The 19925-nt window shown below is 43.9% G+C and overlaps 1 protein-coding gene across 1 annotated transcript; it reads left to right on the top strand.

The window, feature by feature from the left end:
* Positions 1 to 1845: 1845 nt before the first annotated feature.
* mfrp (membrane frizzled-related protein) lies at positions 1846 to 18713 on the top strand (the record flags this gene model as incomplete). The annotated part of the gene is made up of 13 exons (XM_080429288.1): positions 1846 to 1909; positions 2969 to 3079; positions 3635 to 3721; positions 8357 to 8530; positions 9357 to 9576; positions 10117 to 10241; positions 10619 to 10744; positions 12049 to 12125; positions 14841 to 14989; positions 15574 to 15704; positions 16864 to 16998; positions 17875 to 18002; positions 18489 to 18713. 13 exons carry the CDS (start codon positions 1846 to 1848, stop codon positions 18711 to 18713), a joined length of 1752 nt encoding a protein of 583 aa, XP_080285414.1.
* Between the last annotated feature and the right edge of the window lie 1212 nt (positions 18714 to 19925).

Below are 19925 nucleotides of genomic sequence, written 5' to 3'. Positions count from 1 at the left end.
ACATGGTATGGAGCACAGATTCATAAATAGACAGTATGCAATACATAACAATATGTAGCACAGATCGAAGTAAAAAATGTTTGCTTTAAAACATGTATATATATATATATATATATATATATATATATATATATATATATATATATATATATATATATATATATATATATATATATATATATATTCAAATAATTTTTGAATAGCCAAAGAAATTAAAAAAATAACACAGATGCGTTCCCGGTCTTAATGGATTAAGTGCTCATGTGGCCTATATGCTTGTTTTGGGCTCGTTCTTATAGACCCCGGTTGCTTGTTTGTCACACAAAATCTGACAACACGGGTATTAGTGCGAGATTAAATGATTTACTACAAGTCTCTCAAAACAGAGACCCTCAGCCCCTGTACCCTGACCCCCCTCCCCCCTTTTTCCCAGGGGGGGGGGGGGCTCAGTCCTCTCAGGTGACTTGGATTTGTGGGAACGGCCGTGAAGGAGCATTCTAAAAAAGTCCTTTGTTACAACTCAACAGTCTCACAGACCCTCCAACACGTAACCACATAACTTTAGCGTTTATACGTTCAACAGCACCGAGACCCACAGACAGACACACAAGAGACAGACAGTAAGAACATGGATGGACAGACAGACATGACCGGGATTTAAAACCAAATGCCTGGCAAGGAAGTGTATTTGATTAATTATTTCCTTATATATATATTATTTTATTATACGGATGACGGATTACAAGAAAATGGCCGCTCTATTATGATGAGAGCTTTTTAACACAGAGGACCCTCTTTGGAGAGAAGTGTGTTTTTTTTACCAGCTTGCTTGAAGAGCTAGCTGGTCTATGAACAGACGCAGACAACAGACGTAATGCTTTTAAGTGCTATATCCTCTGGATTGTTTTGTCTCATGTTGCCACGAGAAGCCGTGTTTGAATCCTGATCAAAATCTAATCAGAGAGAGAGAGAGAGAGAGAGAGAGAGAGAAAGAGAGGCCTGTAGGCTTTCTACCCCTACAGTGGAAGTTTGGAGCTGGACGAGACACAGTTGAACGATGTCATCGGGTCATCGGGTCAAACCTGCGTGACGTTTCCGTCTTCCCCTCATGGAGGAACATCTGTCATCGTCATGACAACATGACACCAGGATCTGTAGGTGAGAGGAGGCGTTTGGATGACTGGCTGGGACCCTCATGTTTCACTGAGGAAGTGACAGGAGGACCCTGATGTAACTTGGGACCCTCTTGTTTCCTAACCCAAGGTGGAAGTAAAAAATAGCAGATCCTGCAGGAAGTGGACAGCGGACCCTTGTGTTTCAAGAGGAAGTGACTGCGGACTCTGGTGTTTCACAGAGGAAGTGACAACGGACCATGATAACTTGGGACCCATCTTGTTTCCTCCCCAAGGTGGAAGTAAAAGAGCAGATCCTGAGGAAGTGACAGCGGACTCTGGTATTTCACAGAGGAAGTAGCCTGCCCCAGCGTGTCTGATATCTGGCATAGAGGGGCGGATTCAAAATCTCGGGCAAAAACATCCGTGGGCTCCCATTGGTTCACCGATCTGTGCGCCCGCCCCGCTCCGCGCCCCTCCTCCTCCCCCAATGTGCAGCATTGAGAGCCCTGACATCACAACATTTGGAGCGACGCCCACTGCACTCTGGTTGGTTAGGGAAATTAAAGGTTGACTCCCACTTCCTATGCCAGAAAAGTCAACAGCCTGGTCCAGGCTTTATTTTTGTGGAAAACGCGAAGGAAAATAAAAGCCTGGAGATCGAGGCTACAGAGGAAGTGACAGCGGACTCTGGTGTTTCACAGAGGAAGTGACAGTGGGACCCTCCCTCATCATGTCTGACCCCACACAAGTAGCCGTGTTGACAGAGTCTGATGATGTTTACAAGGTCAGTGACAGTGGCAGCCAGTGGGGGAAAAAATACTCACATTTCTTACTTAAAAGTATCAATACTGCAATGTAGTTCTACTCTGTTTACAAGTAAAAGTCCGGGATTAAAAATGTACTTGGAGTAAAAGTACAAAAGTATTGGCATCAAAATGTACCTAAAGTACCAAAAGTAGAAATACTCATTATGCAAATGTCCCACTTCACAAGTTTTCAAATGTATAAAATGTATAAAAGTCTTTTGAAAATGGCAGATCTACAAGTTCACAATGCGTCTCATCGCGACTTCACAAGTTTTCAAATGTATAAAATGTATAAAAATCTTTTGAAAATGGCAGATCTACAAGCTCACAATGCGTTGCATCGCGACGCATTGTGAGCTTATAGATCTGCTATTTTCAAATGGACGAAATGCATATAGGGCTGAGGTTAATGTATGTTTTGTAAAATATCTACAAAGTAACTTGTAGCTAAGGTTTTCAAATAATTGTAGTGGAGTAAAAGTACAATATTTGCCTCTGAGATTAATGGAGTAGAATTAAAATAAATGAATATTGGAAATACTCCAGTAAAGTAAAACATACCTCAAAATTGTACTTAAGTACAGTACTTGAGCAAATGTACATAGTTACTTTACACCACTGGTGGCAGCTAGGAACATCTTGCTGGCCAACAATGACAAAACATTATATTACTTGTAGCACCTTTAATATCCAAATAAATCTCAGTTTTCATTGACCTGACCTCAATATTTCACATCTCCATGTTGTCCATGGACTAAAATAAGGGTCTTCCATGTCAATGATAGCAACTGTGTATGATTCCTACAACATTCATACATGGAAAGGTAAATGTTGTGTAGAAAAATATATGATTGACTAAAATTGTACTACTTTATACGGAAATAAGTTATAACTGTGTTTTTACAATCCACACACACACACACACACACACACACACACACACACACACACACACACACACACACACACACACACACACACACACACACACACACACACACACACACACACACACACACACACACACACACACACACACTCCTGCACAGAATGTGTTCTGCAATCCCGCCTTTGAGCTGGAGGGGGAGCGAGAGGACCGAGTGGAAGGATTCAGGACCGCCTCCTCCACCCCTGAGCCAATCAAACCGGCAGCAGCAAGTGAGTCAGCCAATCAGTGACCTGCTGTTTGTTTACTTTTCTTTATTTGAATTTCAATGCGTACCATTTGTATCTGCAATACTGTCTCTCTCGTGTTCAATGTTATCATCAACAATTTTCCTCCATTTTCACACCTTCTGAAAGCAGTTACTAGTCCATATTAGCAATATATACTGTACTTATATCCACTAAGCATTATGCTACAAGCTCATAGAGCTGCTATTTTTCAGTTAAAAATGCCCAAAAAGTTTATGAATGGCGCTCAGAAAATCGTTGTCCTAAGATGTCAATGTCCTCCCAGGTAGGCCTATAGTAATACAGTGTTTGTGTGTGTGTGTGTGTGTGTGTGTGTGTGTGTGTGTGTGTGTGTGTGTGTGTGTGTGTGTGTGTGTGTGTGTGTGTGTGTGTGTGTGTGTGTGTGTGTGTGTGTGCGCGGGCGTGCTCGTGCGCGTGTGCGTGTGCGTGTGCGTGCGTGTGTGTGTGTGTGTGTGTGCTTTACCCCGGCAGGTCAGGGTGTGTTCCAGTTGTGTGCGGTGCGGTTCCGGGTGTTGACAGGGTGTGGTTTCGGGGCGGTGCTGGTCTCTGCTGCCGTTCTGTTCCTCATAGCGGCCCTGGGCCTCACTCTGGTCCTCATCCTCACACGTGAGTCCCATGGAGTTAAAAATAATAGAGAGGGCACCAGAAATCCCCGCCCATCCACTTGCATGGAGTTGCTCACCCAGCGCATACTCCCTTTTCAGCCCTTCTTCTGGGTTGGGAATTGTGACGGGCGGGGCCAATTTGGGGCCTATGTGACGCATTTTGCGTCACGGAAGTGACGCGTTTTGTCACCTCCGTGCGCAACCCTGTGCGCAAGCACGTAATTCGAGCCCATTGGTCGAAACCATTTTCGCTCGTTCATGTGTCTGGCCCCAGCTAAAATAAGCTGCAGTACCTATGATTGGCCAGCATGTGGGGCTAAGTGAGTCCACACACTGACACACCATGTGTCTTCAACAGGGGGGCCGGAACCCCCAGGGGGGGGTCCCCAAATGGGGGGTTCTCAGAGTTACTACAGGTGGGCTGCCAAATCTTTGTGTGATTGGATACTTTTTTTTTACATTAACCACTTGAACCCTAGCATCCATATTCTGAAGAAAACTTAAAGGAGAGATCCGGACATTTTAAGTGTTATCTTTGATGTGTCGCTAATCACTCACCATCATTGAAATGGACGTTGAGTTATTCCAGAGAGTCCCCTGTCGTGCAGTCTGGCGACCCCCTCCGCGGCATAATGGGAGCCCGTGTAAGAGTGAAAATCGTCTATTATAACCGATGCAAAGTTAGTTTTTTCTCTACTACTGCTCATCGTGGAGTCTCATGATACTCGAACATGCACTGAAAGTCGCGCACGAGCTATCGTTCGTGCAGAACGAGACGACGCTCGTTGCTTGTTTCACTCACAGAACCTGGCGTCTGTGGAAGAAACAAGCAACCAGCGTCGTCTAGTTCTGCACGAACGATAGCTTGTGCGCGACTTTCAGAGCATTTTTGAGTATCATGAGACTCCACAATGAGCAATAGTAGATATTTGATATTCATTTTATCAGACACACCCCCTTCCTATACAAACCCATTATAACTTCAAACTCCATTTTTAACATGTTAGATTCATCAAAAATACCCGTCCTTGGTTCTGGTGACTCACCCCGCCCTACTAATACGCGAGGGGGGCGTGTTTTTTCGATAACTTTTTTCATTTATTTTTAATATTTTTTTTGGAAAATGAAAAAAAAAAATACAATAAAAAATTAAAATTAAAAAAATTAAAAAAGTAATCAAAAAAACACGGCCCCTCACGTATTAGGAGGGCAGGGTGAGTCAGCAGAACCAAGGACGGGTGTTTTCATGAATCTAACAAGTTAAAAATTTAGTTTGAAGTTATAATGGGTTTGTATAGGAAGGGGGCGTGTCTGATAAAATGATTATCAAATATCTAAATACTAAATCAAGCAACTTAAAAACGGTCTGGGGGCTCACAAAAGCCTGAGTAGACGATAAAATGACCCAAAGTTTTTTTTAAAGTGAAATATCCCTTTAAGTCCACAAGATGGTCACATATTTCGGCAGGTCACCAATTTACCCGTAACATCGCCGTACCAGAGGAGAAATTGGTGAATTGGAGAGATGTTTAGGGCTGCTGGTGCTGATGTTACGGCCTTATATGGCATCTAGAGGCTAAGGATTAATCTCTCAAGAACAGATCCATCGCTGCGCTTGGATCTGTCGGTAGCCGTGTTGACAACACGTGCACATTGGCTACAAGTAGGCGTGCCATCAGATCAGGAAGCAGGCCGCGCTTTACCCAATCAAATGTAGTGGGTGGGATTTACGTGTGTGCCGTTTGTTCCCCACTGGAAACAAACCGAAACTCATTTAACAATAGCGTCCTCGAAGCCGACAAAACCACAGAAAGTTAGTAACATTTTAAATTGCTCTTTCATCATAGAAACAAGTGGGCTTATAACCAAAACGATCCATGTTCTTTGGGAAAATGGTGTTAGTGTTCCGTGGAGAAATATTGTTAGTGGGAATGAAAACATAGTCGCACCACCGGAAGAGAAAGGCTGAAGGCAGACCAAAACCCCGGTTTCCCTGAGCACGGGTCGTCCGTTTAGCTCCGCCCAGAGCCAAATGAATAAGTAAAAAACAGCAGAGGGCGCTGTTTTTCCTTTTTATTTGACGATGGGTTCCCAGATTGGCTAAGGAGTAACACATACACAGGTAATGAAAAAGTGTACATTTATTAATAGGATTAAACTTAAATTTACAAGGGATAAACAAACAGGGAAAGCACAAACTTCAGGGTGGCCAAAGCCAGAATAACCCTACCTGAAAAGAAAGCAACTTAATCTACACCGAAACTAAAAGCAAACTCCCTAACTAAGGAAAAACAGGGTCAAAAGGGGGAACAAAATAAATGGGGGTACACCCCTACAAGCTTCCCTGTTCGAATGCACTCAGGAAAAAGGTTTGGAATATGATTACGTTTCCTATCTAAGAATGGCTGACATTAGAATTGTCTATACTTTAAACACTAAGTAAATAAAGTTACCTTTGTGCACTAAGCAGAAAAGGTAAGGCACACAGTAGAGATGCGTGGATGGCCTCTCACGTCACCCGAATCGGCATGTACAAATTAATTATCCGCCCGTTATCCAACCGCAATAATTATATTATCCAATTTAAATATCCGCATCCGCACCAACCGTTTTTCCCGTATGTCAAAATATTATTATTTTCTGGTATTCCCCGTTAGTTTTAGTATTAGTTGTGCGATGCGATCACAAAATGCATTGATTTAGCCTATGGAACGTCGGTGCGTCTTTTTCCTTTTTTTTAAACTGGTGCTGCGCTGAACATATACAGAGCGCACGTGCTCTGCTGCGCTGAACAGACTCTGTGCGGCATCCAACATACAGGCATCCAACATACATGCGGCATCCAACATACATGCGGCATCCAACATACAGAGCGCTCTATATGTTCAGCACAGCACCGGTTTAAAAAAAAGGAAAAAGAAGCAACGACATTCCATAGGCTAAATCAATGCATTTTGTGATCGCATCGCACAGAGGCTGCTCTACACACTCACACAGACACAAGCACGCAGATATTTAGCTATTTTATGGATAGATATATTAGATGTCATTACCGCAATATTTCACCTGCGGTTTATCCGATATTAATTAATAATTATATTTGATTGACCCGAATCCACCCCAAACCGCGGTTAACTGCGGCAACCGCGGCTAAAACCGCGATCCGCGCATCTCTAGCACACAGCCTACAGACCTATATAGTAGAACACCAGATAACTAGCACATGGAGGTGACGGATGGTAAAAGGACTGAAGAGGAGCGTCTCCCAGGCCTTTATGCTGGCTGGGCTGATTGAGGATGAAGCCCAGGTGTGTCTCCACTCTCCAGACACCACGCCACTCCTCCAATCTCCACTCCAACCTCCAATTACCAAATAGGGGACTGAAAACACTCAGAGGGTTAAAACACAATGGCCCTCATTTATCAACACGGTGCAGACCAAATAATGGCCGCACGGCGAGATCACCGCAACTTTCGGCATTTATCAATATATCCTGACGTTGGTTTCAGCCTACAGTACGCTGAGATCTCACGTCTGGTCGATAGCAGTTGTTGACGTTGGCTGCGCCCGTTTATTCCATTCTAGACCTGCGGAGCAGCATTGTCTGACTGTCTGACAGGCATCTGGACACATAATCCACTCCAAAATGTATATCTACACTAATAAATAATCCCTGTGAAGATATTATCATTCAGATAAGATTGCAGATCTGGCTGCATTGAAAATAGCAGATCTACAAGCTCACAAGCGTCGCATCGCAACGCGTTGTGAGCTTGTAGATCCGCTATTTTCAAAATATACGAGTGCTTTTGCGAGAGCATTTTCCAGGAGTCGGGACTCCCGACCATCTTTTCATGGACAGTGAGGTCTACAAACTTACAGTAGCTTGTCCTATGGTATGGAGTTAGGTCATAGAGAGTTATATAGGAACCTGGCTGGGTTAAGGATATAAACCTGACGCTCCAATCTCTTATTAACGTGGCGGCACGGGATCACTGCAGCCCACCCGAGTCTCACGGGGAATAGCCTACATGACTGCTTTATTTTAGTGTAACTCGAACGCGCACTGCTCGGTATGGGTTAAATAAATTAATATACAAACGTATTTCATTCATGGCGATGTGATTGGTATCATAATATGTCATTCATGTAGGCTACAAGCCTACGTGACAAAGATTGTACCGTAACGGATTACATGAAAGACACAGTTGGGCGTGTGTGTGTGAGAGAGAGAGGCGTGTGCGTGTGTGCGTGTGTGTGCGTGTGTGTGTGACTTGACATGCAGCGAGGCGAGCCGGCGAAACTCTTTCTTATTGGCTTTCCATGCTTTGTTTGGTCGTATTCTGGTTCTTCATGTCGTAAAATCGGGGTGTTCGAGAATATTTAAGGGCGTGTTATTTAAATGACGCTCGTTTTCAGACGTGAGATTTATCAAAGCTCCGACCTGATGTACGCTAGGGATTGACTGTATAGGATTCGTTGATAAATGTGACTTCGACGTTGGTGTACGGCCGCATTTATGGAAAAATATAAGCAGTTTTTTACGCTCCGTTGATAAATGAGGGCCAGTAATGAGGCCACATAGGGCCGTAACATCAAACATTATTTAGTTTTTGTCTTTCTCTTGTGTTGCAGAGCTGAGCGGTCAGGAGGTGGATGAAGGGGAGGTGGTGTCCACCAGGAGTCCTCTGGACCAGCTGGGAGGTGGAGGAGTGTCCCACACGGTCCCCGTCCTCTCCAACAGCAGTGTGAGGGCCACCGTCACCGCGGCCCCCCAGCCTGCGGGACGCAGCCCCACACCTCAAACACGTAGGGGAAAAAACATAGATATAGAAACCTAGATACCTCATTGACCGCTACAGTTCGTTGGAGCGACCTGTATCGCAGGTCGCCCATAGGAGAGGGGGCACGCTGCCACTCAAAGTGACTACTGGCCAATCACAGTGCGTTGACTACTGGCCAATCACAGCGCGTCTTTTCCAGGACTTGTCAAAATGTACTTGTCCCTCCCCCACCTGCCTCTGATTGGCCCACCGAACGTCCCCTTCTGTGACTCACGCGGAAGTTTCCCGCTAGCCCTGCGGAAGCGCGCCCGAGATACAGACACCTCAAAGCCGGAGGAGGCGTCTACCTTTATATGTCTACGGGAAAAACTATTAATGAATTAACGTACTTGCGGCTTGGTCGAATGCTTGATTCTGACAGTGGTGGAAAAAGTAAAACATTTTTTACTTCAGTAAAAGTATCAATACTGCAATGCTGAAGTAGGTACTCTGTTACAAGTAAAAGTCCGGAATTCCAAATTTACTTGAGTGAAAGTACAAAAGTATCGGTATCAAAATGTACTTGATGTACCAAAAGTAGAAAGTACTAATTATGCAGAAGGTCCCATTTCAAGTTTTCAAATGTTTTAAAATCTTTTCAAAATAGCAGATATACAAGCTCACAATGCGTCGCATCACAAGCTTGTAGACCGGCTATTTTCAAATGGCCGAAAATGTATAGGGTTGGAGTGGTTAATGCATGTTTTGTAATAATAATCAAAATCTACAAAGTAACTAGTAACTTAAAGTTTTTGAATAATTGTATTATTATTAATGTTATAATGTAGGCCTATTGATCATGATCTCTGCAGGGTGTGGAGGTATCCTGACCGACCAGGAGGGCAGCTTCAGCTCCCCTAACCACCCGGGCTCCTACCCGGCCAACTCCCAGTGTGTGTGGGTGATCCGGGTCCAGCCCCCGGCTCTGGTCCAGATCCACGTCTCCTCTCTGGCCGTGGAGGGCCCCTCCCCCTGTCTGTTCGACTGGCTGGAGGTCCGAGAGCAGAGCGACCGCAACGCCGTGGTCACCAGGTTGGTTCATCTAGATCAGCGGTTCTCAACCTGTCACATGGTTTTCTGAGGGTTAGGGTTAAAGGCAGACTAGGAGGCTTTTCAGATCTGTGTGTACACACACTCCCCCCTCCCCTCTCTGACAGGTATCAAAGAGTGATTGCTGTCTTTGATGCATTCATTGATTAGAGAGAGCACTAACGAGTTTGACACTTTTATGGTCCAATCAATCAACTCAGTGCACAACCCCTTTGAAGTCCCCCCCACAGACTTTTCAGTCCCTGCAAAGAGATGAATGTCAATATAAACAGCGGAATGTCAACATAAACAGTGGAACAAAACCAAAATACAGCCAGAGGGATATGTCTTTCTGCAGGAAAGCACACCAGCATAATTATACAGTGGCTGATAGAGGGGGAAAAAATAAAATAAATACATATATATTTTTTTAAATTTAGGCTCAAAGTTACCTAGTCTTCCTTTAAGACCTTTTTAATACCACATTTTTTTATAGCAGATTTACAAGCTCACTTTCATATGATTGCGTTGTGTTTTGTGTAGGTTCTGTGGCAATGTGGCGCCCCCTACTGTCAACAGCAACAGCAGCGTGGTGCTGGTCACCTTCCACTCTGATGCGAGCATCTCTGGACCTGGATTCACTGCTCAGTACAGAGCTATACAGACCAGTGTGTATACACACACACACACACACACACACACACACACACACACACACACACACACACACACACACACACACACACACACACACACACACACACACACACACACTGGATTCACCGCCCCGTACAGAGCTATACAGACCAGTGAGCACACACACACACACACACACACTGGATTCACCGCTCAGTACTATACTGACCAGTGCATGCACACGCACATGCGCACACGCACATGCACACGCTATAAAATATTTTGTGTGACATGATGGGTAATGTGTGTGTGTGTGTGTGTGTGTGTGTGTGTGTGTGTGTGTGTGTGTGTGTGTATACGTGCGTGCGTACGTGCGTGTGTGTATGTGTGTATGTGTGTGTGTTGTCAGAGAGCTGTCTCAAAGAAGAGTTCCAGTGTGACGGAGGTCGTTGTCTCCTGCCTGTGTCGGTGTGTGACGGACACGCCCACTGTCACGACCAATCAGACGAGGCACACTGCGAGCACAAACACAGAGGTGACCACACCCACACACACACACACACACACATACGCACGCATGCACACACACCTCTTCAGACTCCACCTCATCCCCTAGAACAGGGGTTCCCAGCCGCGGACCGGCGCCGGACATGCACCACCGGTCTGCGAGAAGGCGTCCGGGAATTCCAAGTTTATGGATTGTACAATACTAGAAATGGCTCGCTTCTTTTGGGCTTGTTTTCATAAACCTGGTTGCTTGTTTCTCGCGCAAAATCTGGCAACACTGATCCCGAACGTCGGTGTAGAAGACCGCACGGACAAAGCGCGAAAGTACAAAGGCACAGTAACAAACACACAGGACGTGCACACACGTGCACAACGTTGAAAGAAGGAAAAAGCAGCTATGAGTACCTTTTTGTGCGTGAGCGAAAGGGCAGTGAGGTCCGGTTGAGGTGGAGACATTTCAATGGCCGCCGTTCGTTTTCGCTCGGCTCTAGTCGACTGCACTCGGCTGAAAAGGACCCGTAAGACCGACCGTACACGACCGGCAGACCGTTGCGCATGCGCGGGACTCTCGATAGGATGCGCAGGCAACGTTGAGTCCATAACCTTCCGTCAGCAGGATTTTACAAACAAACAACAGAGAAAAGTTGACTCAGTCACATGTCCAAGGATTCGTCAGTGATGTCACATCGCTGAAGAATCCTTGGTATGTTTATCATAGCCTTTCAACGTGCGTTGATCAGCGGCGTCACTATTTCATGTCAACATTCAAGTACAACTATCAGAGGATGTAACCCAGGTGAAGTAATGCGTCACTCTGCAAGTTTAACTAAAGTTTTCCACCTTTCCAAAGTCATTTCTGATACAGATATAGCTTTGGGTCAAGAAGACGTCATCAAGGCTAATACAGACATAAATATTTTTTAATCGTCCTATCCTACCCCAAAAATTACTTATTTTCTATCAATTAGAGTTTTTTTAATTTGTCGCATTCCTAAGCCAATAATTTGACGACCGGCACTCTCTCCGGTAGGAGACTCAATGGAGACTTTTTGAGTCGCCTACCAGAAACATTAGCATCTTTCCGCCGGTCATCAAATTATTGGCATAATCATTTTGATATGATATGATAATATGTAAATAGCAGCCAGTCATTGACTGCCAGTCAACTGTCTTCTGTGTTTTGGTACGAATGATGAGTGACATTCTGGTAACAGAAAGGTTGGGAAGCCCTGCCCTAGAATTCACCTCTCTCCAGTCTGATCTCACTCTGGATGAGAGGGTCTGCAAATGCTCAAAGTGTAATCTTTGCTGTTTGTCTCTGTCATTAAACAGAGTGTGGGGGACAAAAGAATGGATCCTACGGGTACCTGGCCAGTCCGAACCACCCCAGGCCTTACCCTCAGCAACAGGTACAGTACCAAAATCAAAATAAACCAGTGGTGGAAAGTAACTGAGTACATTTACTTAAGTACAAGTTTGAGGTACTGGAGTATTTCCAATTTTTTATACTTTTACTTTTACTCCACTACATTTCAGGGTCAAATATTATAGTTTTACTCCACCACAATTATTTGAATACTTTAGTTACTATTTACTTAGTAGATTTTGATTATTTGATTATTATTATAAAACATACAGTAACCACTTCAGCCCTATATACATGTTAGGGCTGTATTACACAAGCTCACAATGCGTTGCGATGCGACGCAATGAGAGCTTTTGGATCGGCTATTTTCAAATGATTTTTATACATTTGAAAATTTATGAAATGGGGACATTCTGCATAATGAGTACATTCTACTTTTGGTACTTCAAGTACATTTGGATACCAATACTTTTGTACTTTTACTCAGGTCAATTTTTTATTCCGGACTTTTACTTTTACGTAACAGAGTATTTCTACATTGCAGTATTGAAACTTTTACTTAAGTAAAAAAATAAATAGTACTTTTACCACCACTGAAAATAAACCAGTGGTTCTCAAATACATTGGCTCCCCATTTGACAAGATTTTTTTGCCAGAGGCCCCCATAAGACAAGATCTTAGTTGTTAGTGTTAAAGGAGTAGTTCACCCCAAAAATTACTTATTTTCTATCAATTACACACCCCATGAAGCCTTGAATTCAATTTTAGTTTTTTTGTCACATTCCTAAGCCAATAACTTGATGACCAGAGACATTAGCATATTTTCGCCGGTGAACAAATTATTGGCTTAGGAATGCGATAAAAACTAAAAAGAATCCCCATGAATTCAAGGCTTCATGGAGTGTGTAATTGATAGAAAATAAGTAATTTCTTGGGTGAACTACTCCTTTAAATAGGTCTATATTCCGCTAGTATGCATTGGTATATAGAGAGCAGCGCTCACGGGCCGATAGTAGCCAGTGCACCGTATAATACAAGAAAAATAAGCGTGAATACTATTATCAATGTATGGTTTTCATGACAAAGGTGATCACAACAGACACACATTATTCATTCTCAAAGAAGCACAGTTAGCCAGCATTACAGGCAAGATAAATGCGAACGTGACGTCCTGCATAAACTTTTGAGTCATTTCAAAATTGCGATTACATGGAGGACTCCAGTTGTTGTGAATTTAGTAAACCCTCGACGTGGTCCTGAGGGTTTCCCTCTTAAATGAGTTGTCAATACTGCTGTACAGACTGACTGACTGACTGACTGACTGACTGACTGACTGACTGGGTTGTGATTTCTATGCATTTGATGTAATACCTACCTACCATTGTGTTGTCCTTGCTTACTGTAAATCGCTCTGGATTAAGAGCGTCTGCTAAAGGCCTACATTGTAAATTCTAAATTGTAATTGATTGCGCTGGTGATTAACTCTTTGACTGCCAGAAATAAAACATAATTGGCTAAGCCACTGCCAGCGATTTTTGAGTGTTTTCACTAACCTTTGAAAAATCATAGAATGTTATTTACGATCATACGATCCACCTGCCGATTGCTTTAAAAGACGTAGGGGGGTCTCGTATAATCGGAGAAAATAAATGTGTGCCGCCGCGATAATTCATTCCATAGTTGTGGGCAGTTGAATGTGGCTTGTTTTCGCCAAAAAGCAACAGAAATAGAGAAAAGGCCATTCTTCCAAATCGAACAACAAGGAAGTGAACAGGCAGTTTTTTTTTTTTTGCGATCACGTGACCCGCTGTCTCTTTGCTCCACCGGGAGTCAAATGGTACTCACAGGCTAGCGAACGCCATCTAGTGGAAAACCACTGAATACACGAAATCTCGTCATCCTCGTCATTGCCCTTTAGCAAAATATGGCAGTTTGGCAGTCAAAGAGTTAATTTACCATATTAGGGAGATCGCCAGCCATCGGCTTCCTTGATTGGCCAACCCGAGGCATGGGCTTTGCGGATTGGTCAAGCCATGCGTTACATTTGCGCCACCGAACAAATAAGTAGCAAGCGCACACCATAGGACTGCAGTCTTTTACGGTGCAAGGCTTGGTAAATCTACCTCGATCTACGGTGTGAGAAATGTTCTCCTGGACGGTGCAGCTGAATGGACCACCAAAAGGATACCGCATTGCAGCTGTCGTTGCAGTGGAGCACAAGGATCCTTTGGATGTTATTGTTTCAGAACCATGGCTCATGAAGCACACGTCTTCAACACAGTGACTTTACGCTGGATGATGTTGCCTTTGCCCTCAGCGACAACAACCGGGAGAGGAGAACATTCCCTTGACGTTCCTTGCTGGGGCCACACACCTGTGCTGATAGAATATATCATATACAACTGGGGAAGGAGGCCTTACCGCAATGCATTATTTTTATGCATTAAATGTTGACATCCACAAATGGTTGAAGCCTAGGGTTTCTGGGACTGTTCCAGGGACTGTACCACATTTGACTCCCAGAGAAGCAGTGAAGCAGCAAATCACGTGATCGAAAAAAAAAGAAAAAAACACACATTCACCCCATTGTAATGGATTTGGAAGAATGGCCTTTTCTTTGCTTTCTGTTGCTTTTTGACGAAAACAACCTATACAGTCAACTGCCAATAGCTATGGAACGTCTCTCTCTCTCTCTCTCTCTCTCTCTCTCTCTCTCTCTCTCTCTCTCTCTCTCTCTCTCTCTCTCTCTCTCTCTCAGTTGTGTATGTGGCGTATATCTGCAGAGGAGGGTCATGTGATCAGACTGAGTTTCCAGAACTTCAGCCTGGAGACACAGGACGTGTGCGAGTTCGACTACGTGGAAATCCACGACAGTATGGACACCGGCGCGGGACACACCCTGGGACGGTACCGCTATTATTATTATTATTATTCAATGACAACATGACTCGTTTCTCCAGACATGGTTACACAAAGCGTTATTGATTTACGATTCCCAATAACTTCGTAATCGATTCCGTGATATAATTGATTCTCGATCCCCATCCCTAGACAGGATGAGCAAAATAAATTAAGCATTGACTATAAAATGGTGTACCTTTGTGTGAACCATAATCAATGCATGGCCAAACATTTTGCAAACATTCGATTCATTCCTGACCCTTTCCTGAAAAATAGCAGATATACAAGCACATAGCATGGCAACGAGTGCCGCGCTATGTGCTTGTATATCTGCTATTTTTTTATTTAAAGATCTTGAAATTTGTGCACACTTTTGAATATATATTTTTGTAAAGCTATTTTTTTTTTTACTCAAATCTTTGCTTCTGGGGGGGGGGGGGGGTCCCTGGAACAACATATTTTGAGATGGGGGTCCGCGGCCAAATACATATAATTTTGGGGGTCCTTGACATGAAAAAGATTGAGAACCACTGACTTGATGGGTTAAAACATTTGAGTACTGACTCCATCACTGCCCTGTGCTTCTACAGGTTCTGTGGGACAGACGTCCCTCCAGAGCTGACCTCCTCCGGTCCTCAGATGACGGTGGTCTTCGTAGCTGATGAAGGCGTGGCTGACAGCGGCTTCAACGCTACCTACCAGGCTGTGTCTCTAACAAACAGTACGCTATGCGCTTGTTTTGGTCCACGGTTGCTTTACAACCTATGTTGAGCATGTCGTTATAGGATAAATATGTATATTACAGTATTGTATGCACAACACCATTGTACGAGAAAGCTTAAAGGAGCTACACCATGAATTTAAAAAAAATATTTGATATTTAATATCATATGGTGTATGTCCCTCAAACCTTTTTCAAAAGGTTTGAGCCTAAATCATCACTCAGATATACTCATCCCAAGTCAATTGTCTCTGGCTTATACAGCGCTTTCAGCTGCAATACCAAAACGTCCTCTTGGGCAGGGGGGGGCTACTGAGCAATTCTGTCTGTTAATACAAAAAAATATTTAAAAAAAATATTAAAAAAAAGGGGAAAAAATGGAAAAATTCTGCATAAAAAGAAGCATCTAAGAAAAATACAAAATCGAAAAAAAAACACTTTGAACATTTTTGAACAATTCCACCAAGTGTTTGAGGTGCCTGTTTCACCCACTTCCGGGGGGCGGAGCCAAAATCCGAGCCCGAAGTATTTGTTCGTAGACCCCCACTTACGGGGGGTAGAAAAAGTTTCGGAGCGATTCGGGCACTTTTCATTTAACATTGGGTTTGCCATCAATAATGTTTGTGACATCATAAACATTTCCATTCTGAGATCGCCTGTTCAGACACGCCCATTCTGGAAATCCATGAAATGAGAAGGAATGACTGAATTTAAAAAAAAAAACATTTTTTGGGGTACAAGAGACACTGGGGACCCCAAAAAATACAAAAAACCAAGAAAAAAGTGATTTTCATGGTGTAGACCCTTTAAGTGGTTAAGCTGCCACTGCCAGAGTTTTTTCAGATTTTCTTTTTTTTAGCATTTTTACTAACCTTTCAAGAGCCACAAAATATTTCGTCCCAGGACGATCGACACGCAGAGTGTCGTAAAAGAGGGAGGAGTGTCTCTGCTTCCATCGGGGAAAATGGACCGCTACCCTCCGTTCTTTAGTTATTGTTTGTCGAATATAGCTTGCTCTCGCCATAAACGTAGAAAAAAACAAGAAAGCAGAGAAACGTGTATTTTTCTAAATCCTCTAACTGCTCATTCTGAGACGTGAGTCTGCTAAATAACTCCATTTTTACATTGTAACATCACTTTGTCCTGTCCTGGGTGTCAGGGACGTGCGCTCCAGAGCAGTTCAGCTGCAGCACAGGTGAGTGTCTGGAGAGGGAGTGGATCTGTGACGGATGGAACGACTGCTCTGACGGGGGCGATGAGCACGACTGTGGCAACGCAACCTACCCTCAATTCAGTGAGTCAGTGCTCTCCACCAGTGTTGATTTCGTCGACTAAAACTATGACGAAAAATGTTCGTCGACAAATAAACTAAATAAAAACTAAGCTATGATGACTAAAACTAAGACTAAATATATTGACAATTTCGTCGACAAATAGAAACTAGACTAAAATGTTAGTGAAGGACTAGTGGAGAAGAGATCCAGTAGATCTAAAAGACAAGTCATTCTGTGTTTGGGTGTGCTCAGGTGTTGCGCTCTGAAAATAGCAGATCTACAAGCTCACAACGCGTCGCTCTGCAACGTGTTGTGAGCTTGTAGATCGGCTATTTTCAGCATGCAACCAAGTGTAAAATCAGCCATTACCACGCCATCAAGGCACCGCCAAAATACATTTTAGTCGAATATATCGACTGTAGATTTAGTCAACTATAATCTTATGATATTTAGTCGACTAAAACTAGACAAAAACTAAAACATTTCAGGTGACTAAAATATGATTAAACTAAATGCAATTTACTGCTCTCCACCTATACCCTCAATTCAGTGATTCAATGCTCTCTCCACCTATACTCTCAAACTGCTCTGCTTCTAACAGAATATAGAAATCCCAAAGTTCCTCTCTGTATGTAGCTTCATCGTGTGGATAGTTCCGGGTCGGTTTTGGATAGTTTTGGGTAGTTTCTTTAATATTTTTTTGATAGTTTTGGATAATTAGTATGATCTCTGTGTGTAGCTTCCTCGTGTGAGCTCATAGAGGTGTGTGTGTGTGTGTGTGTGTGTGTGTGTGTGTGTGTGTGTGTGTGTGTGTGTGTGTGTGTGTGTGTGTGTGTGTGTGCGTGCGTGCGTGCGTGCGTGCGTGCGTGCGTGCGTGCGCGTGCGTGCCTGCGTAGCTTCATCATGTGAGCTCATAGAGGTCCAGATGTGCAGGGATCTCAGCTACAATCAAACCTCCTTCCCCAACATCTGGCTCTCCATCGCTGACCAGAGAGAGGCCTCCATGCTGCTGAGACAGTACCAGGTGAGATGGACTGAACACTGTACTGAACACTGTACTGAACACTGTACTGAACACTGTACTGATAACACACTACTCATGACAGTACCAGGTGAGAGGAACATGTGGGCAACATTCTGTAGACCACTATTTCTCAACACTATTTCGGTGCCACCAGGGTCTAGTTACACACCCAAATGCGTCCATTTGCACCCCTGGTGCAGTTAGCATAGCATAGCTTTTGAAACTGTACTGCTGTACTGTTTCCAAAGGTGTTATTAAAGTATTCAATGAATCAATCATTGGTGATCTCTGAACCCGACGTGGCGAACCAGCGCTGTAGGCTATATGTTCAGACTGGCAGCACACATCAGATTGTTGTCCTATCCAGAACTGAATCACATTGTTTTTTTTTTATTAAGTCTGAAGTATTAGTAAGTATAGCTATTTTTAATTAAAAAGTAGAAGAGTACCTGTTCACCACTGCATGTCCATCCCTGCCTCCTCCAGGTGCTGGCGGAGCTGTCGTGCTTCGAGCCGCTGCGCAGGCTGCTGTGTGGGATGTTCGTTCCCCAGTGCAGCCCTCATGGAGGGGTCCTCCAGCCCTGCCGATCCGTCTGCTCCTCGGCCCAGCTGCAGTGTGCTCAGGCCCTGGACGTCTTCTCCTTCAGCTGGCCCTTCAACTGTCACCTTCTGCCCGACTCCCACGACCCCATGGAATGCTGCCTGCCTTAGTGAAGATACCAGGACCACCATGGGATGTTCTCTGCCTTAGTGAAGATACCAGGACCACCATGGGATGTTCTCTGCCTTAGTGAAGATACCAGGACCACCATGGGATGTTCTCTGCCTTAGTGGAGATACCAGGACCACCATGGGATGTTCTCTGCCTTAGTGAAGATACCAGGACCACCATGGGATGTTCTCTGCCTTAGTGAAGATACCAGGACCACCATGGGATGTTCTCTGCCTTAGTGAAGATACCAGGACCACCATGGGATGTTGTCTGCCTTAGTGAAGATACCAGGACCACCATGGGATGTTCTCTGTCTTAGGTAAGATACCAGGACCACCATGGGATGTTCTCTGCCTTAGTGGAGATACCAGGACCACTATGGAATGTTCTCTGTCTTAGTGGAGATACCAGGACCTGATGGAATGTTCCCTAGTGGGAGACAGACCCCCACAACCTCCATGGAATGTCCCCTGGCTTACTGGAGATCCTACAGTTGTAGTAATGACTGAAAGACCTTCGTACATCCATCCACCGGGCTGGGACCACCCTCCAATGTTAACTCAACTATGTAGGTGGTGATGTTTTTAACCACTTTAAACCCTCTAGACTTAGTAAACTGGACCTGATAGTCTCTGTGCTTGGACCGCTCTTTTTCTGTCTACACCAAATGTCTTTGTCAAAAATAGCAGATCTACACAAGCTCACGAGTCACAACGTGTCATGTTGCGACACGTTGTGAGCTTGTGGCTAATGTTCCCCCCAGAATATGGATGCTGGGGTTCAAGTGGTTAACGGAGGTGGTGATGTTTACATCCAATGTTAACACAACTATGGAGTTGGTGGTGTTGTTTTAACATCACCAATAGGTGGTGCTGTAGGACTGTGGTGCTAACAGGAGAGACTGGACTGGGCTACATTTCAACTTAAAGGGATAGTTCACCCCAAAATGACATTTTGCTCTATCGATTACTCACCCAATGGAGCCTTGAGTTAATGGTGATTTTTTCATGTTTTGTTGCATTCCTAATCCAGTCATTTGATGACCGGAGACTCAAAGAGTCTCCATTGACTCCACTGATCATCAAATTATTGTCTCAGGAATGCGACAAAAACAAAAAAACTCCATGAATTCAAGGCTTTCTTGGAGTGTGTAATTGATAGAAAATAAGTAATTTTTTGGGTGAACTATCCCTTTAAACTTTATTAACCAT

Source organism: Gymnoscopelus braueri (assembly GCF_963280865.1).
Source record: "Gymnoscopelus braueri genome assembly, chromosome: 5".
In the NCBI taxonomy this organism is placed as follows: domain Eukaryota; kingdom Metazoa; phylum Chordata; class Actinopteri; order Myctophiformes; family Myctophidae; genus Gymnoscopelus; species Gymnoscopelus braueri.
This window is presented reverse-complemented; position numbering and strand designations above follow the sequence as displayed.